Below are 24,324 nucleotides of genomic sequence, written 5' to 3'. Positions count from 1 at the left end.
AAAGGAACTATAGAAGCAGCCTTTCTTTTAGAAAGGGACTATAGAAGCAGCCTTTCTTTCAGAAAGGGACTATAGAAGCAGCCTTTCTTTCAGAAAGGGACTATAAAAGCAGCCTTTCTTTCAGAAAGGAACTATAGAAGCAGCCTTTCTTTCAGAAAGGGACTATAGAAGCAGCCTTTCTTTTAGAAAGGGACTATAGAAGCAGCCTTTCTTTCAGAAAGGGTCTATAAAAGCACCCTTTCTTTCAGAAAGGGACTATAGAAGCACCCTTTCTTTTAGAAAGGGACTATAGAAGCACCCTTTCTTTTAGAAAGGGACAATAGAAGCACCCTTTCTTTTAGAAAGGGACTATAGAAGCACCCTTTCTTTTAGAAAGGGACTATAGAAGCACCCTTTCTTTTAGAAAGGGACTATAGAAGCACCCTTTCTTTTAGAAAGGGACTATAGAAGCACCCTTTCTTTTAGAAAGGGACTATAGAAGCACCCTTTCTTTCAGAAAGGGACTATAGAAGCACCCTTTCTTTCAGAAGGGGACTATAGAAGCACCCTTTCTTTTAGAAAGGGACTATAGAAGCACTCTTTCTTTCAGAAAGGGACTATAGAAGCACCCTTTCTTTTAGAAAGGGACTATAGAAGCACCCTTTCTTTCAGGAAGGGACTATAGAAGCAGCCTTTCTTTCAGAAAAGGACTATAGAAGCACCAGTTTTTTCTGCTAGATTCAGGATTCCCGTTTTTCCTTTTTATTTTTTTTTTTATTTTCTGGGGTAAGTGTAGCGAAGGCAAAAAAAAACTTTAATTACACCTTTAGTAAGTAAGACGCATTTCTACGGCGTTATGCTAAACATAACCTAACTTTTTTAATATTTTATTCATGGTGAGTGGTGCTCTATATTTCACATTAAATATTGTGCTCTTTAAGAGAGAACTAAGTGCATTTAAGTGTAAGAAATTCTACATAATTATATTTTTCTTCTGTCGCATAATTTATCTTTCATTTCATCAATCCCTCGACAATCTCCCTCAACTCAATATTCTCCAAATATTTATGCCAAAATATTTCCAACACGAGCAGCATAAAAACCAAGCCATAAACACAAGCCAACATTATAAACAGCGGCGCAGTATATTCCAAACCAACTTGGACCAATGATGCGCTCGACAAATAACATGGTAAACGAGCCTTGACCCATATGCTCTGGTGGCGGCGATGTATGCCCGATTCCAAGATGCGAACTTGTCTGAAATTAAAATCAACAACAATTAGAATAATAATAATAATAATTATAATAAAATAATTATAATTACTATAGTAATTATAATTATTATATTATAATAATATATATTATATTATAATAATAACTATAATAATAATTATAATAATTATAATAATAATAAAAATAATAATAATAATAATAATAATAATAATAATAATAATAATAATAATTATAATAATAATAATTATAATAATAAAAATAATAATAATAAGAGACACATTTTTACTCACTTTAATTTTATATATTCCATATAACTTGAATTGCGATTCATTTGTTTGTGCAGTATCTCTTGTGGCCGAAACAGAACCTCGTTGATATCACAAATCTCTTCGGCCGTATACTCGCGTTCTATTAAACTATAACTCGAAAAAGATTCTGTGCAATATACATATCCCGGCTGATCACGCACCCGTCGCACTCCATCGGCAATTGGCAGCCAAACACTTTGCGGATCTTTCTTCGCTTGTATTTTATTACGTACCAAGGCGCGAGTTTCAGGTAATTTGGAAAACTGGAAATTGGAGAAAATAACATTTTACATGTTTAATTTTTTTAAAAATGAATATTTGAATTTTTAACATTTTTAAAATACCACAAAATCTGATTTTTTACAACTATTGTAGAATACACATGCACTTTTTTTAAAAATCCACAAAACATGAATATTTTTAAACAATTTTTTGACTTTTGACTTTTTTAAAAATCAACAAAAATATTTTTGGATTTTTAAAACTAATATTTGATTTTTTTTTAATTTTATAAAAATTTTGCTTTTTTAGAGAATATTTTTTGATTTTGATTTTGTATATAATATTTTTGTTAAAGAACAATGTTTAAAAACTTTTTGACGTGTTTTTAACAACGTTTTTCTAAATGCGACGTTTTTACTTTTTTTTTTTAGATGTACATTTTTTAAACGTGAAATTTTTAAAAGTACTTTTTTGAATAACGTGGAATTTTTAAACATATATCGTTTACATCTTTGTGTTTATTTCAGCTTGAGTCCATATTTTGTTGTAATTCAATTGTTTGAATAACAACAAAATATTTTAAAGTGGATATGAAATTGATTAGTTGCGGCCGAAGGGTAGGGAATACTATAGTTTCAGTTGTCACCAAACAACTTCATCAGTTCCCTTTTTCGCCGACTCTGTATCGATAAACAGGTCAATAAAGCCATCTAGCAAATTAAATAAAATGAGAAATTTGCTGTATGGCCCTAAAGCTGTTTACCCTACAATTTGAGTCGAACTAAAGAATTTCATATCCACCACTGTTTTTATGTCGTCTTTGCTTTGCAAAGAATACGAACATAGGAGTGTTGCTTCAATAAGCGGGGGGTAAAAACAACAAGAAAGTTGTTTTTGATTTTGAAACTTAAAAAAAAAATATTTCAAATATTTTTATATTTGAAAAATATTTTTATAAAAGCTATTTGTAAATATTATTTAAATGTAAAAACATTTAAATAAAATAACAATATTTTTAAACAAATTTTCAGTTTTTAAAAAATATATGTTTAGTAAAACATTTGTGTTAAGATTTTTTATAAAATGTTGTTAAAAACATTTTTTAAAATATTTGTTGTAAAATAATTTTTATAAACTTTTTTCATATATTATTTTAGAACTAGATTTTTAACATTTTTTTTATATTTTTAGAGAAGTTAAATATTTTTTTATGTTTAATTTATCAGTGTTTTTGTTAAATATTTATTTTGAAAAAAAAAAATTTAAATCTTGAATTTTTTAACAAATAATCTTTAAAAAATTTTATTTTTAAAAAATATTTTTTATAAAATATATTTTGTTAAACCTTTTCTAAAAAAATATAATTTTATGTTTAATTTTTGTTTTATTTTTGAAAACGTACAATTTTTAGAGAATATCATTTTTATAAACGGGGATTTTAAGGAAAATGTCACAAAAAATTTTAAAATATTTTTATTTTTTAAAATATGTTTTAAGGCGTAGAGTTTTTAAAACGTTTTTCAAATATTTTTTTTTTATTTTTAAAATATTTTTAGCAACTTGAATTTTTTTAAAGATTATTTTAAAAAAGATTTTTTTTAATTCTATTTTAAATATTTGATATTTGTAAAATATTTTTTAAAACTTGTGTTTCAATCTTTTTAAAATGTGTCTAACTATATTTTCAATACGTAGACCTTTTGTTAAATGTGTTATTAAGAAATATTTTTAGTTTTTACAAAAAATTTTTATAATTTTTTTTTGTATTCTTTATAAAACATTTTTTAATATATAATAATATTAAATTAAATATTCTTGGTGTGTATTTTTTAAATATTTTTTGTTTATATGTATTTTTAACAATATTTTTTAAGTTTTTTTAATATTATTAAAATGTAAACGTTTAAAAACATTATTTAAGAAAGTTTTTTGTTGAAAAAAAAAACTATTGTTTGTTTTTAAAAAGTGTCATTTTTTATAATTTTAAACTATTTTTAACTTTTTTTCAATATTTTTTAATTTAAAAAAAAATAAATTTTTTAAATATTTTCTAAAAATATGACCTTATATTTAGTTTTTATTTTTATTACATTTTTTAAACTTATAATTTTTAAACGATTTTTTTTTTAATTTTACTTAATTAAAAGATGTTTTAACAATTTTACAAGTTTTTTTAAATATCTGGCTTTTTAAATATATATTTTTTTTCAATATTTTTTTAATTTTTTAGTATCTTTTTAAATATTTTTTTAAAATGTAAACTTATAAATAAAAATCCATTTCAAAATATTTTTGGTTTTTAAAAAATATTAAATATTTGTGTTTTTAATATTTTTTTAAAAACGTTTTGAAATTTTTTTATTGGAGTTTTTTCGGCTAAGTTTAACAAAAAAAACATCAATAAAAAATTAACAAACAAGAGGTCAACAAAATTTTCGAAATTTTTATTTTTATTATTATTTTATCTTTTTATATTTCACAAAAATTATGTATGTTTTGTGTGTATTATTTTAAATATTTTTTGTTTAATATTTATTTTTAACTAGATTTTTTAAACACATTTTTTCAAATATTATTTTAAAACGTTGATGCTTTAAAATATTATTTAAAAAGGTTTTTTATTTTTATTATTTTTGTTTTTTGAAAAAAAAATATTTTTTACTAATTTTTATAATATATATTTTTTAATATTTTGTATTAAATATGTTCTAAAAATATTATTTTAGACGTAGATTTATTAAAAATACTTTCTTTGAAATATATGTGGAACTGTTTTGTAAAAATATAAAAAAATAAAAAGGCGATATTAAATTAAAAATTCTCGAGCAACGTGGATTTAAAAAAAATATATATTTTATGAAGCATGCAATTTTAATCTTAGAAACATTTTTGAAACGTGAATTTTTATAAAAATATTTTTCAAAGCTTTGATTTTTTTTTTTTTTTTGTAATGAGGATATTGAAAAGCCAACAAACGTGAACTATAAGGAATATTTTTGTTTTTAAAACATATTTTTATATAGTTTTTAAAAAGATATTTTTTAAAAAATACATTGTTTAAATATTTTCTAAAAATATGACTTAATATTTAGTTTTTTTGCATTTTGTAAAGCATATTTTTTGAGAAGTGTGGATTTTAAAGAAAATATGTTTAAGTATTTTTGAAATGTTTTTTTTTTTGAATATTTTTAGAACGTGGAATTTTTTAAATATTTCTTAGAACGTAAATCTTCTAAAAATATTTTTCTTTTTGTGAAACTTGGAATTATATTTTTTAAATTTTACTTAAATAAAAAAATTAAAACGCGATATTAAATTAAAAATTCTCGAGCAATGTGGATTTAAAAAAATATATATTTTTGAAACGTGAATTTTTATAAAAATATTTTTCAAAGCTTTGATTTTTTAAATATTTTTTGAAACTATGATTATTTGAATTTTAAAATTTAGATGTTTTTTTAAAAATATTTTTTAATACAATTTTTTAAAAATATGTTTTAATACAATTTTTTTTTTAAAAAAAATATTTTTTATATTTTTTTATAAAATATTTTTTAAAAAATATATGTTTTAAATATTTTCTAAAAATATGACTTAATATTTAGTTTTTATAACTTAAAACGTGCATTTAGTAAAGAATATTTTTTGAGAAACGTGGATTTTAAATAAAATGTTTTTAAGTATTTTTAAGTGTTTTTTTTTTTTAATATTTTTAGAACGTGGAATTTTTTAAATATTTCTTAGAACGTACATTTTCTAAAAATATTTTTCTTTTGGTGGAACTTGGAATTTTTAAGCGATTTTTTATATGTTTTAAATTTCACTTAAATAAAAAAATGTATAACAGTTTTAAAAGTGTTTTTTTAAATAGTTGGTTTTGCAAAATATTTTTTTTTTAATTTTTTTTAATATATTTTTTTAATTTTTTGGTATATTTTTGAAATATTGAAATATTTCTAACTATTTTTGTAAAAATATTAAAAAAAATTAAATTAAAATAAAACAAAAATATTTTTTTGCAGCATGGAATTTTATTCTCTTAAAAAATATTGCTTGAAACGTGAATCTTTAAAAAAATATATTTTTTTAAATTACGATTTTTTTAAATATTTTTTGAAACTTCGTTTTTGTTTTTATATTTAAAAATTTAGATATTTTTAGAAACATTTTTAATACAAACATATATATTTTTTAATTTTTCAAAAATACTTTTTTAATGATTATTTTCAAAAATTTTGTTTTAATATAATTTTTTAAAAATATTTTTTTTTATTTTTTTTTTTTCAAATATTTTTAAAATTTTTCTTTTAATATTTTTTGAAATTTTTTAATATATATTTTTTACATTATTATTATTATTATTTATTTCTTTTTTTTTGTTTTGTATTGTGGATATTGAAATGAAGCCAAGAAACGTGAATTATAAGAAATATTTTTGAAACGTCGATTCTTTTAAGATAAAAAATATTTTTATTTTTAAAACATATTTTTATATAGTTTTTAAAAAAATAATTTTTAAATATTTTTGGTATATTTTTAAATATTATTTTAAAACGTATTAATAAAAATCCATTTCAAAATATTTTTAGTTTTAAAAAAATATTATTTTAATAAATACTTTTTATGAAATATTTGTAGTTTACTTTTAACTTTTTTAAAAACCTTTTGAAAAGTTTTTTATTGATGATTTTTAGCTTAGCCGAAAAAACATCAATAAAAATGTTTTCAAAAAGTTTTTAAAAAAATTAAAAGAAAACTACAAATATTTCATAAAAAGAATTTATTAAAATAATATTTATATATTATATTAAAAACAAAAAAGAAGAGGTCAACAAAACTTTTTGAAATTTTTTATATTTTTTAATATTATTTAATATTATTTTATCTTTATATTTCACAAAAGTTATATATTTTTTAGTGTTTATTATTTTAAATATATTTTGTTTAATATATATTTTTAACTAGATTTTTTTTAATATTTCTTTAAATATTTGTCAATATTATTTTAAAACGTTGATGCTTAAACATATTATTTAAGAAGGTTTTTTGTTTTAGTTTTTATATAATTTTTTAATATTTTGTATTAAATATTTTCTAAAAATATTACCTTAAGACGTAGATTTATTGAAACTACTTTCCCTGAAATATTTCTAACTATTTTTGTAAAAATACTAAAAAAAATTATATTAAAATAAAAAAAAAAATGTTTGCAGCATGGAATTTTATTCTCCAAAAAAAATTTTTTTTGATTTGAAACCTGAATCATTAAAAAAATATTTTTTTTAAATTACGATTTTTTTTTAATATTTTTTTAAATATTTTTTTTTAATATTTTGAAACTTCATTTTTGTTTTTGTATTTAAAAATTTAGATATTTTTAAAAAACATTTTTAATACATACATATATATTTTTTTAATTTTTTAAAAATACTTTTTTAATGATTATTTTTAAAAATTTTTGTTTTTGTATTTTTAGAAATTTTTTTATTATATGCTTTTTATATTATTAATTTTTTTAAAATTATTTTATTAATTTTTTTAAATATGTTTTAATTATTATTTTTTAAAACATTATTTTAAAATACTTTTTTAATGTGGATTTTTAAAAATATTTTTGAAATTTTTTTTTATTTTTAGAACATTTTTAGTAACGTTTTTTATATTATTAATTTTTTTAATGTGGATATTTTTTAAATATATGTTTTAATATATTTTTTAAAACATTATTTTAAAATACTTTTTTAATGCGGATTTTGAAAAATATTTTTCAAAATTTTTTTATTTTTAGAAATTTTTTGGTAATGTTTTTTTTATTATTAATTTTTTTAATGTGGATATTGAAAAGCCAACAAACGCAAAATTATAAGGAATATTTTTGAAACGTGGATTTTTAAAGCATATGAGTCTCCAAGTCTCCGTGCATAAAAAATTCTTGAGAATACTTACATTCAAATAAGACTTTGTATAGGGTATTGGTTCCAGGGTCACAACCAAATTGCTCTCGGCCAGTTGACCCAAGGTTTTGATGTTCGATTTAACCGGCGATCCCAACAATATGGCAACCACAATCGAGGTATAATAATTATAAATTATAAATGTCAGTAAACACAAACAAAAGAATGTCATGCGCCCTCCCACCGAACTGGGCATCAAAAAGCTACCCTGACAACAAGCCGAACCAAAGGCCACCAGACAGCTACTCAAAAGAGAAGGTAAAAATATCAAATATAATTTCAATTGCCGATATTCCACTACAAATGTGATCCATAATAAGAAACCAATAAAAAAAATAATGGCAACAAAGATGATCCAAACTCGGGCGGAAAATGGTTCCAAATATACTTCACCACGTATCCCAGAATTGCGTGGTGTACGAAAAATACAAACTTGACGGAAAGTGCACAAAGGTATTGTTCCTCGAATATAGTTGAGGCGAGCTCTTGACATGGCAAAGGGCGAGGAGGCAAGTTCAGCCGATTGATCCATACCCAGGGCACCCATAACACCACCAGTCACTTCGGTGATACTCCAGGCATTGGTAAAATTGTAGAAATATCTGAAATCATACCAAAGAAGAAAGATAAATTCCCAAAGGCTGCGGAAATACTTACTGGCAGCCAATGGTATCCTTGAGGATCATAAGGTAAGAAAAGCCAAAACGGGCAATGGCATCAACGTTCTTTTTGTCGCTAGAACCCAAAAATTCTAAAATCTCTGCGGCAGGAGCTGTCAGAGGTATGTGAGTAGTCTAAAGTAAGGCGAGGAAACCAATTCGGATGGAAACCGTTATACATTTCGTCCATTTCCCCACAACTTACCACCGTTGATACCCTCATGGTTATGTCCCTTAGCAACCAACGATTTTCGTTGCGTGACTTCTCGTGCAGACTGGACAAATATCGTTTGAGTTCACAGACCCTTGCCGAACACTGGACTTCACGATCGGCTGTCATATTCAATTTTCCACCCAAATAATAGCCATTGTTGTAAACATCATAGGTGACATAACTGATGTTTTTGGGGCTACTCAAAATCTCAGGGTTGGGAAAAGCATAGGTAACATCAGCATCAACAGCCATGTGAAAATTTTCAAAAAGTTTTTGGAACCTTTCCAAATCGGATTTGTCATCATAAATCAACCAATGGAAATGTTGGCGGAAAAGTTTCTCCTCACTGACCTTCCTTAAAATCTCTTCCGATTTAACACAATTGAAATCAAAATACACTCCCACCCGTGGAGCCTTATACTTTAAATAAGTCACAGACATAACTTTACTTTCATTCATTTCATTTATGTTCCAAAATTGGCCATAAATATTTTCCATCATCAAAGATTCGGATAATTTAACTTGAGCTAAAATATTACGATCTCCAATGAAAAATGTCCCTATTTCTTCGACAGTTCCGCACTTACCATTTCCATTCCAACAATTGAAAATCAAGGCCCATTTCAAGCGGTGCTCCAAAAAGTTATATAATATTAATTTTATTAATAACAAATTCACCATTTTAGTAGTTCCGAATTTGAAATCTCCAACTTGAATCTTGAATCTCACTTCGTATACTGTTGCTAAAGCCAACAATCTATAGCCATTTTATTGGACCCCTTAAACGCTCACAATACCTTAAACTAGCAGTTACGCAAATTAGTCAATATTTGTTTTAAAGATTTGACATATCATTGACAGCTTGTCACAGGATGCGTTGACAGCATAAGTAAACATTGCGAATTTTGAAGCAGATAATTGGTCGTTTTAATCCATAAGGGCGTAGTTATAGGGACAAAACAAATAAAGGGAGTTTAAAGAAACTCCTCTAAGGGGTCTTTTATTGATAGAACATTTCCTAAGGCGGATTCCTGTACATTAAAGACTTACTAAAGCTGTTTTCCCTCCTAAAGGGGCCTTCTATAGATAGAAAAACTTAATAATGGGGATAAGTCATCCTAAATGGACTTTTTATAGATAAATAGGTCTCGTGAAGAGGTTTTCTACAGGGGTCTTTAAGGGTAGAAAAGCTCAATAATGGGGAGAAGTCATCTTAAATGGACTTTTTCGGGGGTCTTCTAAGGATAGATTAAGGGCTGTTCTATGGACAGAGGACCTCATAAAGCGGTATTCTGTGGACAAAAGACCTCCTGAAGGGGCCTTCTATACATATGAGTCTTCCTTAAGGGTACTTCTATAGAGAGAAATCTTCCTAAAGAGGCTTTTTATAGGTAGAAAACCTACTAAAGGATAGATAGAAGACTTCATAGAGGGTTCCTCAATAGATAGAAAACCTCCTAAAGTGATATTTTATAGATAGAAGACCTTCTTAAGTGGTCTCTTTAGATAGAAAACCTCCTAAATCGTATTTTATTGCTCGAAGAACTCCATAAGGCATCTTTAATAGACATAAGGCCTCCTAAAGGGATATTTAATGGAAGAATACGTCCTTAAGAACTTTTACTAGACAGAACATATCCTAAAGGAGTCTGACAGAGATAGAATATTTCCTTAAGGGGTCTTAAAAAACATAAGTCTATCTAAAGAAGTATTCTATAGATAAAAGACCTCCTTGATAGGTTTTATTAGAGAGAAGACCTCCCATAGGTGCTTTTTATATATAGAAGACCTCTTAAAGTGGGATTTTATAGATAGCAGACCTCCTCTTCTATGGACATAAGACCTCCAAAAATGGCTTCTAAAGACAGATGACTCCTATTGACATGAGACCATCTAAAATGGTTTCTATATACAGATTTAACTCCGCCTGATAATAATTTTTTATATCAGCCGGACCCCAGCCCGGATAAAGGAGGAGGGGGGGCATGTCAGTGAAACCCTAAATGGCCGTAGTGCGTCTCAGAAATTAGGAGGATGGGAGCAAAAAAATTCCCTCTGAAACACGATGGCCAAAATGGTACCCTCACCCTCACAGAAACGATTACAGATTCAAATAACACAACCCCTCTTACGATGACGACCTTTGGCTTTAAGAAACGGATAATGATTGGAACATGGAACGTGAGAACTCTCTCTGAACCATCTAGACTACAACAAGTATGTCGGGAGATGATTAACTATAAGCTACATATTCTCGGTTTGAGTGAGGTACGATGGTTAAATAGCGGGACCACCAAATTGTCTACTAGAGACAAATTCCTCTATTCTGGAAATAATGAGAACCGAATACACGGAGTAGGGCTCCTTCTAACACCACTAGCCAACAAGTGTCTTATCAGCTACCAATCAATTTCTGACAGCATAATCGTAGCGAGATTCAATTCGCGGTTCCTGAAAATCGCCATAATTCAATGCTATGCGCCCACTGAACCGGATGACGTGTCAGCAAAGGACGATTTTTACTCGCAGCTCGATGCTACCATGAGCTCAATTCCATGTGGAGATATAAAAATTGTAATTGGCGATTTCAATGCAAAAGTCGGAAACAACAACACCAACATCGAAGCGGTCATGGGACCTAATGACCTAGGCAACACCAGAAACGATAACGGAGACCGGCTCGTTGACTTCTGTGCTAGACATAGTCTATACATTGGAGGCATACGCTTTATTCATAAAGATATACACAAATAGACGTGGTAATCCCCGAACGGTAGAACCCGAAACCAAATTGATCACATCATAACCAGTAAACTTTTCGTGGGCTCCTTAATGGATGTTAAGGCAAGCTGACATTGATAGCGACCATCAGCTACTAGTTGGAACTTTCAGACTACGACCAGCTGCAATCAAAAAGAAAAAGGTAACTTCCAAATATAATATAGTCAGATTGCAAAACCAAGCCACGTCGGAAGCATACAACTTAGCATTGAGATTAAACACTGGTGATGTAAATAACATAGTGACATCATGGGAATCTATTGTACAAGCATGTAAACAAAGAGCTTAAACCATCCTTGGGCAAGCTGTAGAACGCAGGAAACCATGGATAAGCGAGTCAACATGGTCAGAAATAAGAAAGCGCTAAATTCTGAAAAATAGAATGGAAGTCGCTCGCACTCCCAGTGAAAAGGCTGCAGTGAAGGCGGAATACAGAAGATCAGCAGCAAACGTTAAGCACCTCAATCTACTACAACAACATCGCAGATGAAGCAGAGCGTGCATCAAATGTTGGTAACATGCGACAAGTCTACGCAGCTATCAAAAAACCAGAGTACGTAAAAATACTTTAAATAAAATTTCCAATCGTTTCGTTTCGTATTTTCCATAGGAACAATACAAAACGAAACATAACCCACGTTGGCCGAACTCGCTGTTTAGTTTTGTTTTGTTTACATTCGTGAGTGCGAACAAAACGAAAAGCGAAAAGTACTCAACTCCACAAGAGCAGATAGAAAACGGAATAGTACTAAACAAATGTGAATAAATCAAAAACGTTTGGTGGTTGATAAAATTCACTGTGGTATGTTGATGCTAACATATAGGGCTGTTAAGCAATCACATGTGTGTGTGTGTGTCTGAGTATGTCATTGACAATACGCACGGCAAACGTTTCCCAAAAATACTTTTTGTATCGGTGGCGAATGAAACAACTCGGCAAAGCATAGCCGAAGTTAGATTTCAGCAATCGTACGGTTTCCATCTTTTTACATTGAAAAGTTTGTGTTTTTGTTTTGGTTGTGAGAATGAAACGATTCAGAGAAGCTGAAAAGTTTGTGGCTTTGTGTGATTGGTACGGGAATCGTTTTGTTTGTTTCCGTTCATTGCAAAAAACTAGGTGGAAACAACATTAGGAGCACAGCAACAATCAAAGACAAAGATGGAGCTGATCTTACTACACCAACCTAACAGCTAAATCGATGGCGCAAATTCTTTGTGGAAAATCAAGCGACACTCCCCCAAAACGAACATACTGTACGCTCAACACTTTCAAGACGAAACCCAAGACGCCACATTTCGTGCGAGGAAATCAAATCGGATCTTGAATCTTTTAGAAATGGCAAATCCAGCGGCCCAGACGATATACCGGCTGAACTTCTTAAATATGGTGCACCAACATTAGCAGAAGACCTAACACCTATAATACGCAATGCATGGGTCTCAGAACAAATACCAAATCCATGGAAAAAAAGGTGTAATAAAAGGCGACTTGAAGGAGTGCAAGAATTGGAGAGGCATTACTTTATTAAATGCGGTTGCGAAACTGGTGGCCACCTTGATACTTAACAGAATGTGTCAAGCGGTGGAGATAATGCGAGCAAACTGGTTTCCGTCATGGCAGATCATGTACAGACCATATTAACACTCTGCGAATCATAATTGAGCAGTCTAAAGAATATAAAGAATATAACTCGCCAATCTATTTATTGTTCGTCGATTTTGAACGAGCTTTTAACATGGTAGCCCGTGAGGCACTATGGGATATTTTGTTTCTTAATGGAATCCCCCACAAAATTATCCAACTGATCCGCGAGTTATACAGTAACGCAACCAGCTACGTACGCTTCAATGACGAAGAAAGCACACCATTTGCCACAACTTCGGGTGTAAAACAAGGATGTATACTCTCACCGACGCTATTCCTCATAACTGCTTGACTGCGTTATGTACCAAACAAACAACGAAGCACCATGTGGCATCCGATGGAACCTCAACAACCGCCTAAATGACATTGATTATGCAGATGACATCTGTCTCATGGCACATCGCTTTGTGGACATTCAAGCAATTTTAAACAGGCTTGTAGTGAATGCATCGCACATACACGCAGAGGAAAAATATTTGTCGCTTTTGTTGGAACAAAAATATCTGTTTTGGTTCCAAAAATGTATTTGTTTTGTTCAAACATTGTAATCCAAATCCAAAAATACCATCTTTTGTTCCAAACTTAGAAAACAAAAACAACTTTCGAATTTCCACAATATTGTAAAAATCGTTAACAATACCGATTGTAGGAACTATCATAATCTAATTTTGTTTACAAAAAGTATTGTCAAACCAGAAAACCAGCCCAGAAATTTTTGATTTCAGTGTATATACTTCTCATATACACTTTTCACATAACTTGGATATAAATGTCGCGTATAATATTGCAATCATTGATGATGCTGCATCGGCTGACAACAAAGCCAAACAAAAAGCCACAAGCGCCCACCACAAAATAAGGAATAATTAAACACCATAACAAACTCCGGTATAACACCAAACCTCAAAGCACAATGATGATAGAAGAATGAAACAAAACAGAAACAAATAAAAACAAGAGTCTCATTGTTGGTATACATACACACAAAAACAAAGATAAAGGCATCATTTCATACAAACAAAACTCACCATAATTGTTTTTTTTTTTCAACACGGCATCGAATAGCGAGAGAAGAGAAAAAATTGTCGAAGAAAAGAGGGAACTATTGTCCAGTTGACAAAAACTATTTTTGGATTTAACAAAACCCAATTGTGGGAATCACAATACTACATTTGGAATTTAACAATATCTTTACAATACATATTTTGCTCTTCGAATATTGTTGGATCAATCATATTTTTTTCTCTGCGCGTAGGTCTCAAAATAAATATCAGAAAGACAAAGATGATGCGAATTGGCAGTAATGTAACAACGCCTTTGACTGTAAACGATATTGTCATTGAAAACGTCGACACCTTTAGCTACCTTGGAAGCATAATATCAGCGCATGGTGGATCTGAAGAAGATGTATGTGCCCGCATCAACAAAGCAAGAGTACTGCATAAACCAACAACATAAGCCGTAAAACCAAACTGCGAATTTTTGATAGCAGCGCAAAATCTGTGTTGCTGTACGGTTCTACCACGTGGGGAGTAACGCAATTAAACAACAAGAGCACAAATGATCTGCTTGAACTTACAAATAACATACCTGTGGAAAAAGAAATGAAAAAGCGAAAATGTACTTGGATCGGCCATGTTCTCAGAAGACCCGATGATGACATAGCCAAATCTGCATTGCAATGGAATCCCCAAGGCCACCGCAGACCGCGCACGACTTGGATAAGGAGTGTTAAGCATGAATATGAAGCCCTCAACAAGACATGCAACCAAGTTAAAGCCATCGCTAATGATGGAGAGAATTCGTAATCGCCCTATGTTCAACATGAACAGATATATGTTGAACTCTGTTTCACAACTAGTTTAAGTATTTGAATTTAACGAACCCAATGAAGTACAATTTTGAACACACTAACAGAACTGCATTAGAACTGTTAAATATGTTAATTTTACTTCAATGAGCTTTCACTCATTTACTATGTTTTCCACCTGATTCCATTTGTTTCGCTCTATATTTTTAACAGACCAAAATGTCTGCAATCAGAATGTCTCGTTACTTGTTAAACAGAAGTCAAACTATTAGGTTTCAAGGACCTCAATAAAACCCGCAACATAATTTATATTTGAAATTACATCCGCTGCCTTTTATTTCCACAAAAAAACCAGGAACTTTACAATTCAATGAGTTGCCACCGCTTCAACTCTAAACCAATTTACAGTCCATTTAAGGCCAACTCTGGGAATTGTACATGGTCCTTCGAGCTGTTGAGCGCATCAAATTATATTGAAAAACAAATTTGAAGTTTCCATTGGTACTCGGAAAAAATTAAATGAATTCTTTTCCGTAATTTTCTTAGACTTGCTATTACAACTGGTTTACATTTTGTTATTGGTTTTCAGTACACTCTATTGAGTAATAGTTGAGGTTTCCAGCAGCTAGAACAATCCTTACCGGTCCTTGGTTTCTGTTTTCGGCTACTTTTGAATTAACACAAAGGTTGTTTCAAAATTTCTCAGTCTGGTATATATGCGTAAGATTTTCACAATATTTGTTTGGCAAGTCATTACAACAAATATTGATCGAAAATCCGAAGTTTTCTGATAATACTTTTGTTCAATCTGCTTATACGTTGCAGATTTCTAATTCGATGGTCAGACTAGCACGATTTCAACATGGCGACGTCAAGTTTATAGGCGAGGGGTATGAAGTAGTGAAACCCATGTACATGGTTTTCTGTGTTTGTTGTGTTGCCTCTTCCTTTTTTTCGCTGCAAGATTTTTTCTTCCATTTTCTTTCATTTTTATTTTCTCAAGGAAACATTTAATTAATGAAATAGTGAAAATTTAACTATTAATATTAATTTAATTATTAATGTTAATTATTTTGTGTTGTTTTTTAGTTTATTTATGTTTGTTTTGTTTTTATTGGTATGAGAAACACAACAAACGCGAACGGTAAAATAAAGAGGACACGCAAAAATCTTAAATTTCACGTTAACGTGTGTGGACACTAACGAAACTTGAAAAGAAACTTTAACGAAATTGGTTTCAAGAACCTTGCTAGTCTGACCATCGACTAATTTAGAATATTCTGAAGGTAATATTATCGTGTAATTAGTAACATCTTCAACTAATTGAACTAAAAGCTACTTGGGAAGATTTTCTTTCGACCTACAACTGTTTCTAGTTCGTTATGGTCACTGACAATAACAGTACCCTTGCCCCTCAGAAATTTATTTTCTTTTCCGGCCAAGTGATCACGTTTTGTGCTGAATTTGGCCTGATTCCGATTCAGGATCACACTGGGTCTAGCTTACAAGTTGAACTTGATGACTTGGAAAGACGTTGGCGTCAACTTGTAAACGTGTATGAAAATGAGATGACTTCTGCTGACCCCACTTTAACAAAAGAGGCCAGAAGAGAAATCCATGGAAAATTTACAGAATGTTGTCGATCCTATAAGGAATGTAAATCCTCAATACTTGATCTAATTAACATTGAGCACCAAAAACTTCTGACCTCTGAGCCCAAGTCTAAAGAAGAAAAAATTTCCAAATCTAGCACCAGTTTTTCATTAAAGTTACCGCCTTGTGACACTGAATTATTCAACGGCGGCTACCACAAGTGGCCTAGTTTCAGGGATATGTTTACCACTATTTACTATTTCCGAGTTGTCACCTGCGCAAAGACTCTTTCACTTACGGGCAAAAACAAGAGGCGAAGCCAATCACATTGTAAAAAGATTTCCTCTCACTGATAGCAATTGTGATTTGGCATGGGAGGCGTTACGTCAACGCTTTGAAAACAGGCGAATTTTGATAAATCATCAGTTGAGAAAGATCTTTGATATTGAAGGAAAAAGCCCTTGAGAAATCTCCAATATACAATCAACAATTGCCTGTCTGTCCTTCGGACGTACAACATTTCGGTGATATCGTGGGATCCAATTTTAGTTTATTGGGTCTCTTCCAAATTACCCGAGGATACACTAACAGCTTGGGAAAGTTCTCTTGCAAACAATAAAGAAATGCCCTCATGGGATCAACTAGACGATTTCATTACAAAGCGTCTAAATATGATTGAATCTGTTTCCGATATAAGAAAGCAGAATTCGCATTCTTCTAGTTCTCAAAAAGTTGCCTCGTAGAATACTTCCGCTTCCACTGAAAGTTTTCAAAAAACATGTAAAGCATGTAAACAAATTCATCCTTTAAGAAATTGTTCTAAATTCCGCGCATGGCCGTTGTCGGATAAAAGAAAATTCGTGTTCGATAATAAGGTTTGTGAAAACTGCCTGTCATACGGTCACATTGCCAAAAGATGCAAAAGTGAACATCGTTGTCAAACATGTCGTCAATCACACCACACATTACTTCACCCTGATGAGAATAATAACAGGACTTTCGCGGACAACCGCGGTTCCTCGATCCAACCAAAGGTGGCAACCGCAAAAATCCGCCTCCGCTTACCATGTTGAAACATATTATGATGAACAGCCGACCACGTCAGCTGCCGCTTACTCGCAAATTCAAAATACACAATCCCATTTCTCTCAATCAGGAGAAAGAACTGTTTTGCCAACTGCGGTGATTGACATTGAGCATCAAGGGCTATTCTTCACCATTCGCGCGTTCATTGATCAAGGTTCACAAGAATCCTTTATATCAAGTCGCAATATAAATCGTTTCGATATTCCAACTAGAAAATCATTCACAATGATTTCTGGACTTGGTGGTACTGTTCTTGAGAATTCCTCTAAAACTTGCCAAATCACTCTGAAATCTAGACAATCTGACTTCAAGTTGACTACAACCGCCATCGTAGTATCCAGTCTTAACCACTTAATGCCAGCTTCTCCTACCGCAATTTACGATTTCACCAACTTACAGAAATTACAACTGGCTGATCCAAACTTTTTCAAACCTGCTCCAATTGACATGCTCATCGGTAGCGACGTCTTACCAAGAATAATAAAGCCAGGTTTGGAAAAGAATGTTTCTGGTGATCTTTTGCCCAAAGTACTGAATTTGGGTGGATAGTAAGTGGTAAACCCACTTCTAACTCGGTTGTCTCGTTTGCATCTTGGACGGCAACAATTGATCCACTGAATGAAGAACTGAAAAAATTCTGGTGCGAAGAATTTTACATGAACACTGTTACTCGAAGAGCAGATGGTAGATATGTCGTAAGGCTACCGTTCAAACAAAATTTACCATGTGACCAATACCTCGGGTCTTCTCGACCTGCGCAATGGGACAATTCTTAAGAATGGAAAAAAAACACTGGAAAAGAACCCTGAATTTGCAATAGAATACAATAATGTACTTGCGGAATACCTTACGTTGGGTCATATGAAGTCGACCACAAACACCGAAATTGTTCAAAATTTTCATTTCCTCTCATATTACTTGCCCCATCATGCTGTTGTGAAACCTGAGAGGACTTCCACTAAAGTCAGGGTCGTATTCAATGCATCCAAAAAAACTGCTAGTGGATTATCATTGAATGATATTCTATACACTGGACCCACATTGCAAAATGAACTAATGAACATTGTTCTACGCTGGAGGTTCTTCAATTATGTCTTCAATGGCGACATTCAAAAAATGTACCGCCAAATATTTGTTCATGAAAAGGATCAGCAATTTCAACGAATTTTGTTTCGATATTCTCCTTTAGAAAAAGTTGAAGATTATTGCTTGAAAACTGTCGCATTTGGGGTAAATTGTGCACCGTACTTGGCGATACGAACTTTGCTTCAATTAAGTGATGATAGTAAAGACTCACATCCAACAGCATCGCAGATCCTCAAGAGTCAAATTTACGTGGATGACATCTTATCTGGTGCTCATTCACTAACCGAAGCAAAGTCGTATTTGCATGAGTTGATTGATTTGTTACATTCCGGTGGTTTTCCCTTGAAAAAGATCACATCAAATCATCCTCAAATACTACTAAATCTGCCCCCGGAGGATCTTCTTAGTGAACATTTCTTACGGCTAGAAGAGGTCAGTGAAACTAAAACTTTGGGTATTCAATGGAATGCCATTTCCGATCATTTCTTTTACAAGGTGACATATTTCGATTTACCCACTGCTTCCATAACAAAACGAAAAGTTTTGTCAATAGTTGCAAAATTATTTGATCCTGCTGGATGGTTGGTACCCATTATCGTAGTTGCGAAAGTGTTGATGCAACAACTGTGGATTGATGGTACTAACTGGGACGAAGAATTAACACCTCAGTCATTTGAAAAATGGAACGTTTTCATATAAAATTTTTCCCAGATCGAAAAGATTAAAATTCCACGTTGGATTCACTTCTCTCCTGCAAGTCAAATTCAAATACACGCCTATTGTGACGCTTCCGAAAAAGCTCCCCAGATAATATTACGCATACCAACTTACTTATTTCGAAAAGCAAAGTTGCTCCTTTAAAAACTTTGAGTCTCCCAAGACTAGAGCTTTGCGGGGCTGCCATGTTGTCAAAACTCATCAAATCTGTTTGCCAAAACCTGGAAATTTCATCACCAGAAATATATTTATGGACTGATTCTACAATCGCCTTATCGTGGATCAGCAAACCACCTTTCCATTGGAAGACTTTTGTTGCAAATAAAGTTTCCGAAATACTTGACAATGTGGGTAATGCCAACTGGAGGCATGTTGTTTCTGCTGACAATCCTGCAGACCTCGGCACTAGAGGATGTACGGCTGAAGACCTAAAAGCCAATTATCTTTGGTGGCATGGGCCAAAGTGGTTAGCCATGGAACCAGAACATTGGCCAAAATCCTATACAACCAATGAGTCAGAGCTCGAGAAAAAGGTTTCTTCCTTCCTTGGTGATACACTACTGGAAGATTTTTCATCACTAGCCCGAGCTCTCCGAATCTTTGCTTATGCATTCTGGACAGGAAAGGACAGGCCTCCTAAAGAGGCCTTCTACAGACAGAAGACCTCTTAAATAGGTCTTCTATAGATAGACGGGTCTCTAATAAATCGAAGACCATCTCAATGGGTCATAAATAGGCAGCAAACCTTCTGAATCGGTCTTCTATATTCTTTTTAATTTTTGGTATATTTTTAATATTATTTTAAAACGTAGACTTTTTGATAAAAATCCATTTCAAAATATTTGTAGTTTTTAAAAAATATTATTTTAATAAATACTTTTTATGAGATATTTTTAGTTTTCTTTTAATTTTTTTTTTAACTTTTTGAAAAATTTTTTATCGATGTTTTTTCGGCTAAGGTAAAAAAAACATAAATAAAAAATTAAAAAAAAAGAGGTCAACAAAACTTTTTGAATTTTTTTATAATATTATATTATCTTTTTATATTTCACTATTATTATATATTTTTTAGTGTGTATTATTTTAAATATTTTTTGTTTAATATCTATTTTTAACTAGATTTTTTCTTTAAATACTTCTTTAAATATTTGTCAATATTATTTAAAAAACGTTGATGCTTAAGCATATTTTTTAAGAAGGTTTTTTGTTTTAGTTTTTATATAATATATAATTTTTAATTATTTGGATTAAATATTTCCTAAAAATATTACTTAAAGACGTAGATTTATTGAAACTTCTTTCCCGGAAATATTTCTAACAATTTTTATAAAAATATTAAAAAATATTAAATTAAAATATTAAAAAAAATTCTCGAGCAACGTGGATTATTTAAAAAATATTTTTTCAAGCATGGACATTTATTTTAATCTCTTAAAAATATTTCTTGAAACGTGAATCTTTTAAAATATTTTTTTTAAATTACGATTTTTTTTAATATTTTTTGAAACATCGTTTTTTGTATTTTAAAAATTTAGATATTCTTTAAAAGCATTTTTTTTAATAATTTTTTTTTTCATTTTTTAAAAATACTTTTTAATGATTTTTAAAAATTTTTGTTTTAATATTTTTAGAAATTGTTTTATTATATGTTTTTAATATTTTTAATTTTTTAATGTGGATATTTTTTAATATATTTTATTATTATTATTATTTTAAAATATTTTTTTAATGTGGATTTTTTAAAAATATTTTTCAAAATTTTTGTTTTTATATTTTTAGAAATTTTTAGTAATATTTTTATATTATTATCATTTGAAGCATGGACTATTATTTTAATCTCTTAAAAATATTTTTTGAAACGCGAATCTTTTAAAAAAAATATTTTTTAAATTACGATTTTTTTTTTTTAATATTTTCTGAAACATCTTTTTTTTTTGTATTTAAAAAATTTAGATATTCTTTAAAAGCATTTTTTAGTATATACATTTTTTTTAATTTTTTAAAAATACTTTTTAATTATTATTTAAAAAATTTTTGTTTTAATATTTTTAGTAATTGTTTTATTATGTGTTTTTAATATTTTTAATGTTTTAATGTGGATATTTTTTAATATATTATGATTATGATTATTTTAAAATATTTTTTTTATGTGGATTTTTTAAAAATATTTTTCAAAATTTTTGTTTCTATATTTTTCTTAAAGTATTTGTCAATTTAAAACGTTGATGCTTAAACATATTATTTAAGAAGGTTTTTTGTTTTAGTTTTTATATATTTTTTAATAATTTTTATAATATATAATTTTTTAATATTTTGTATTAAATATTTCCTAAAAATATTACTTTAAGATGTAGATTTATTGAAACTACTTTCCATGAAATATTTCTGACTATTTTTGTAAAAATATTAAAAAAATTAAATTAAAATAAAAAAAATATTTCTTGCAGCATGGAATTTTATTCTCTTAAAAAATATTTTTTTTAACGGGAACCTTTAAAAAAAATATTTTTTTTAAATTACGATTTTTTAAAATATTTTTTGAAACTTCGTTTTTGTTTTTAAAAATGTAGATATTTTTTAAAAACATTTTTAATACATACATATATATTTTTTAATTTTTTAAAAATACTTTTTTAATGATTATTTTTAAAAGTGTTTGTTTTAATATTTTTAGAATTTTTTTTATTATATGTTTTTTATATTATTAATTTTTTTAATGTGTTTTTTTTTTTAAAAAAAAATATATTTTAAAAGATTTTTTAAAATACTTTTTTAATGCGGATTTTTAAAAATATTTTTTAAAATTTTTTTTAGAAATTTTTTAGTAATGTTTTTTATATTATTAATTTTTTTAAAATTATTTTATTAGTTTTTTTTAAATATTTTTTAAAACATTATTTTAAAATACTTTTTTAATGTGGATTTTTAAAAATATTTTTCACAATTTTTTTATTTTTAGAAATTTTTAGTAATGTTTTTTATATTATTAATTTTTTTAACGTGGATATTGAAAAGCCGGCAAACGTAAATTATTAGGAATATTTTTGAAACGTGGATTTTCAAAGCATATTAGTCTCCAAGAAACGTGCATAAAAAATTCCTTGAGAATACTTACATTCAAATAAGACATTGTATAGGGTATTGGTTCCAGGGCCACATCCAAATTGCTCTCGGCCAGTTGACCCAAGGTTTTGATGTTCGATTTAACCGGCGATCCCAACAGTATGGCAACCACAGTCGAGGCATAATAATTATAAATTATAAAAGTCAGCAATGACAAACAAAAGAATGTTATACGCCCTCCCATCGATCCGGGCATCAAAAAGCTACCCTGACAACAAGCCGAACCAAAGGCCACCAGACAGCTACTCAAAAGAGATGGCAAAAATATCAAATATAATTTCAATTGCCGATATTCCACTACAAATGTGAACCATAATATGAAACCAATTAAAAAAATAATGGCAACATAGATGAGCCAAACTCGGGCGGAAAATGGTTCTAAATATACTTCACTACGTATCCCAGCATTGCGTGCTATACGAAAAATACAAACTTGACGGAAAGTGGCCAAAGGCATTGTTGGTCGAACATAGTTGAGGCGAGCTTTTGTAATTAAAAAGGGCGAGGAGGCAAGTTCAGCCGATTGATCAATACCCAGGGCACCGATAACACCACCAGTCACTTCGGTGACACTCCAGCTATTGGTAAAATTGTGAAAATATCTGAAATCATAGCAAAGAAGAAAGATAAATCCCCAAAATGCTGCGGAAATACTTACTGGCAACCAATGGTATCCTTGAGCATCATAAGGTAAGTAAAACCAAAACGGGCAATGGCATCAACGTTCTTTTTGTCGTCAGAACCCAAAAATTCTAAAATCTCTGCGGGAGGAGCTGTCGGAGGTAGGTGAGTAGTCTAAAGTAAGGCGAGGAAACAAATTCGAATGGAAACCGTTATACATTTTGTCCATTTCCCACAACTTACCACCGTTGATACCCTCATGGTTATGTCCCTTAGCAACCAACGATTGTCGTTGCGTGACTTCTCGTGCAGACTGGACAAATATCGTTTGAGTTCACAGACCCTTGCCGAACACTGGACTTCACGATCGACTGTCATATTCAATTTTCCACCCAAATAATAGCCATTGTTGTAAACATCGTAGGTGACATAACTGATGTTTTTGGGGCTACTCAAAATCTCAAGGTTGGGAAAGGCATAGGTAGCATCAGCATCAACAGCCATGTGGAAATTTTCAAAAAGTTGTTTGAACCTTTCCGAATCGGATTTGTCATCATAAATCAACCAATGGAAATGTTGGCGGAAAAGTTTCTCCTCACTGACCTTCCTTAAAATCTCTTCCGATTTAACACAATTGAAATCAAAATACACTCCCACCCGTGGAGCCTTATACTTTAAATAAGTCTCAGACATAACTTTACCTTCATTCAATTCATTTATGTTCCAAAATTGGCCATAAATATTTTCCATCATCAAAGAATCGGATAATTTAACTTGAGCTAAAATATTACGATCTCCAATAAAAAATGTCCCTATTTCTTCGACAGTTCCGCACTTACCATTTCCATTCCAACAATTGAAAATCAAGGCCCATTTCAAGCGGTGCTCCAAAAAGTTATATAATATTAATTTTATTAATAACATATTCACCATTTTTGTAGTTCCGAATTTGAAATCGCCTTTGCAACAACTTGAATCTCACTTCGTATACTGTTGCTAAAGCCAACAATGTATAGACATTTTATTTGACCGCATAAAACACACAATAGCTGTGTCTTTTTACGTGATAATTTTTAATAATTATTACTAATGTTGCAGATTTTGACAGTTGTATAAAGGAAAAGTTGCCGAAGAAAAATGTTTCAGCAACATTTAGTAAGTAAAAAGACACCCCTAATATTTGTTTTAAAGATTTGACATATCATTGACAGCTTGTCACAGGATGCGTTGACAGCATAAGTAAACATTGCGAATTTTTAAGCAGATAATTGGTATTTTTAACCCATAAGG

The 24,324-nt window shown here is 29.9% G+C and overlaps 1 protein-coding gene across 2 annotated transcripts; it reads right to left on the bottom strand.

Annotated features, from left to right (window-relative positions):
- Window positions 1-822: 822 nt before the first annotated feature.
- Window positions 823-24,060, bottom strand: LOC141403971 (ionotropic receptor 75a-like). Of its 2 annotated transcripts, none has more exons than XM_073987104.1 (6): window positions 23,874-24,060; window positions 23,278-23,813; window positions 23,072-23,208; window positions 22,406-23,015; window positions 1,506-1,786; window positions 823-1,239 (listed from the first exon to the last, which is right to left on the bottom strand). In XM_073987104.1, exons 1-6 carry the CDS (start codon window positions 23,965-23,967, stop codon window positions 993-995), a joined length of 1,905 nt encoding a protein of 634 aa, XP_073843205.1. In that variant the 5' UTR covers window positions 23,968-24,060; the 3' UTR covers window positions 823-992. The 2 variants fall into 2 exon arrangements, with proteins under 2 accessions (XP_073843205.1, XP_073843204.1); XM_073987103.1 differs by lacking the exons at window positions 22,406-23,015; window positions 23,072-23,208; window positions 23,278-23,813; window positions 23,874-24,060 and adding exons at window positions 7,692-8,301; window positions 8,357-8,493; window positions 8,564-9,099; window positions 9,160-9,368.
- Between the last annotated feature and the right edge of the window lie 264 nt (window positions 24,061-24,324).

This window comes from Musca autumnalis, unplaced genomic scaffold, assembly GCF_047663935.1.
Source record: "Musca autumnalis isolate F117 unplaced genomic scaffold, ASM4766393v1 scaffold_4, whole genome shotgun sequence".
NCBI classification, from domain to species: domain Eukaryota; kingdom Metazoa; phylum Arthropoda; class Insecta; order Diptera; family Muscidae; genus Musca; species Musca autumnalis.
Note: the sequence above shows the minus strand (reverse complement) of the source record. Positions and strands in the feature narration are given on the sequence as shown.

Coding starts and splice junctions, on each gene's coding strand:
- LOC141403971 (XM_073987104.1), bottom strand. CDS start 23,967: ATGGTGAATATGTTATTAATAAAATTAATATTATATAACTTTTTGGAG. Junction 23,814..23,873: donor CAATTGTTGGAATGGAAATG/GTAAGTGCGGAA, acceptor GTAATATTTTAG/CTCAAGTTAAATTATCCGAT. Junction 1,787..22,405: donor ATACAATGTCTTATTTGAAT/GTAAGTATTCTC, acceptor TCCAATTTCCAG/TTTTCCAAATTACCTGAAAC.